General features: G+C 35.9%; 1 protein-coding gene across 1 annotated transcript; it reads left to right on the top strand.

Annotated features, from left to right (window-relative positions):
- The first annotated feature begins 824 nt into the window (after positions 1-824).
- On the top strand, positions 825-1471 carry LOC118732717. The gene is made up of 2 exons (XM_036461835.1): positions 825-1159; positions 1223-1471. Exons 1-2 carry the CDS (start codon positions 904-906, stop codon positions 1381-1383), a joined length of 417 nt encoding a protein of 138 aa, XP_036317728.1. The 5' UTR covers positions 825-903; the 3' UTR covers positions 1384-1471.
- The last annotated feature ends 72 nt before the right edge of the window (positions 1472-1543 follow it).

Genomic DNA, 1543 nt, shown 5'->3' with positions numbered 1-1543 from the left:
TTTTTTTCCTTACCAAACGAAAGTACTTAAAAATTCAAGAAAATGTTGCCTTCAAACTATATTACTAAAATAATAAACAAAGGAGTTATAGCACTTTTAATATCACAGGTCAACATGAGTTTCAGATGTAAGTATAATAACACAGTACAACAAAAATTGATTTTTTTTATGCAACAGAGTAACCTAAATTTAAGGATTATGTTGAGAGGATTTCGAAATTTTTATTTTATTTTTTTTTTAACCCTTCGAAATACAGCCGAAAAGGTTTTTTCGTTGAAAGTTGGGTATTTGACGGCCGATTTTTAAAATTAACATGTCATCACATTTCCTTTTAAGCTATGAAGTCGTTTACCCATGGTTAGGTCAGCTAACAAAATTCGCCCCCACAAATTCCTCCAACAGTTTTCTTAGTTGGAAATTTAATCTCACTGCTTTCGTACCAATTTAGGTACATTTTTGCTACGATTTTTCCCAAATTCATACTCTTTGTTTTCGTCGCATCAGCAACCCGGGGAGTGCAAAACTGACGCTGTCAATATATATATATATATATATATGGTTTTGGCAGTAAATAATGGTGAATGCGATGAATATCTCGCTAGTAAGAGCCCCGGTCCCGTCAGTACAGCTCGGTGGCTTACAACAGCTTCCAGGTTACTTCGGGTATATGTTTCCAAAGAAAGCCCGTCAGCGGAGTTGCGAAACATGGTAGAGTTTGTTGTGAAAGTTTATGCACCATTCTGGTTTCTTGTAAAGAGCCAGCCACAAGCAATTCATGGAAGTAGACACATTTTTAAGTATATTTACTGGATACGCGAAATATCAAATGCTGTTCAAGCCATTATACGTTCAGCTATAGAAAATAATGCATATTATTTTCACCCAGAAAATATATTATTAGCCATGATAACCGACGCTGATCCAGAGATACGTAATGATGGGTACGAAAAAATCAAAACAGCACGTCAATATCCACCAGCAGGGCTTCGCGTGTTCAAGGTCCCAAAGCGTGGCGTAATAAACTTTGAAAGTAAGTCGTATGTCAGCATGATCGATTGGAGTCAGTTTAAGATTACGGAACCCCCTTGTGTGCAGTTCTACCCAGATAGTGAACTTACAATGTTTCAATTTTCGGAAAATGAAGTGATAAATATCCCAGGTAAATATCTTCAAACTAAAAACTTCACGGGTCTTATAGTACTTTTAAATCATTTTTTTTTAGAGTTCCTCTGTCATTCCCAGAATACCGAACGGTTTGTGCGTGTTGTTAGTGAGTCTGCAAGTGCTGTCACTGATGAAAAGCGCCTGGGCCACATTTTTGCAAAATTAGAAAGCCGAGACCAATATAAAAGCCTTGATTCGCGCCAAAATTTGCTTAAGTAGCAATAAATATTGTAAGTGAAATAACTTTTTTGTTGATTATTTTAGTAATATAGTTTGAAGGCAACATTTTCTTGAATTTTTAAGTACTTTCGTTTGGTAAGGAAAAAAATATGCTTTAGGGGGGGTAAAATTTTGTTTCTGCCCTTATCATGCGAACGCG

Source organism: Rhagoletis pomonella, unplaced genomic scaffold (genome assembly GCF_013731165.1).
Source record: "Rhagoletis pomonella isolate Grant_MI unplaced genomic scaffold, Rhpom_1.0 Rhpom_scaffold_25846, whole genome shotgun sequence".
In the NCBI taxonomy this organism is placed as follows: Eukaryota; Metazoa; Arthropoda; class Insecta; order Diptera; family Tephritidae; genus Rhagoletis; species Rhagoletis pomonella.
Note: the sequence above shows the minus strand (reverse complement) of the source record. Positions and strands in the feature narration are given on the sequence as shown.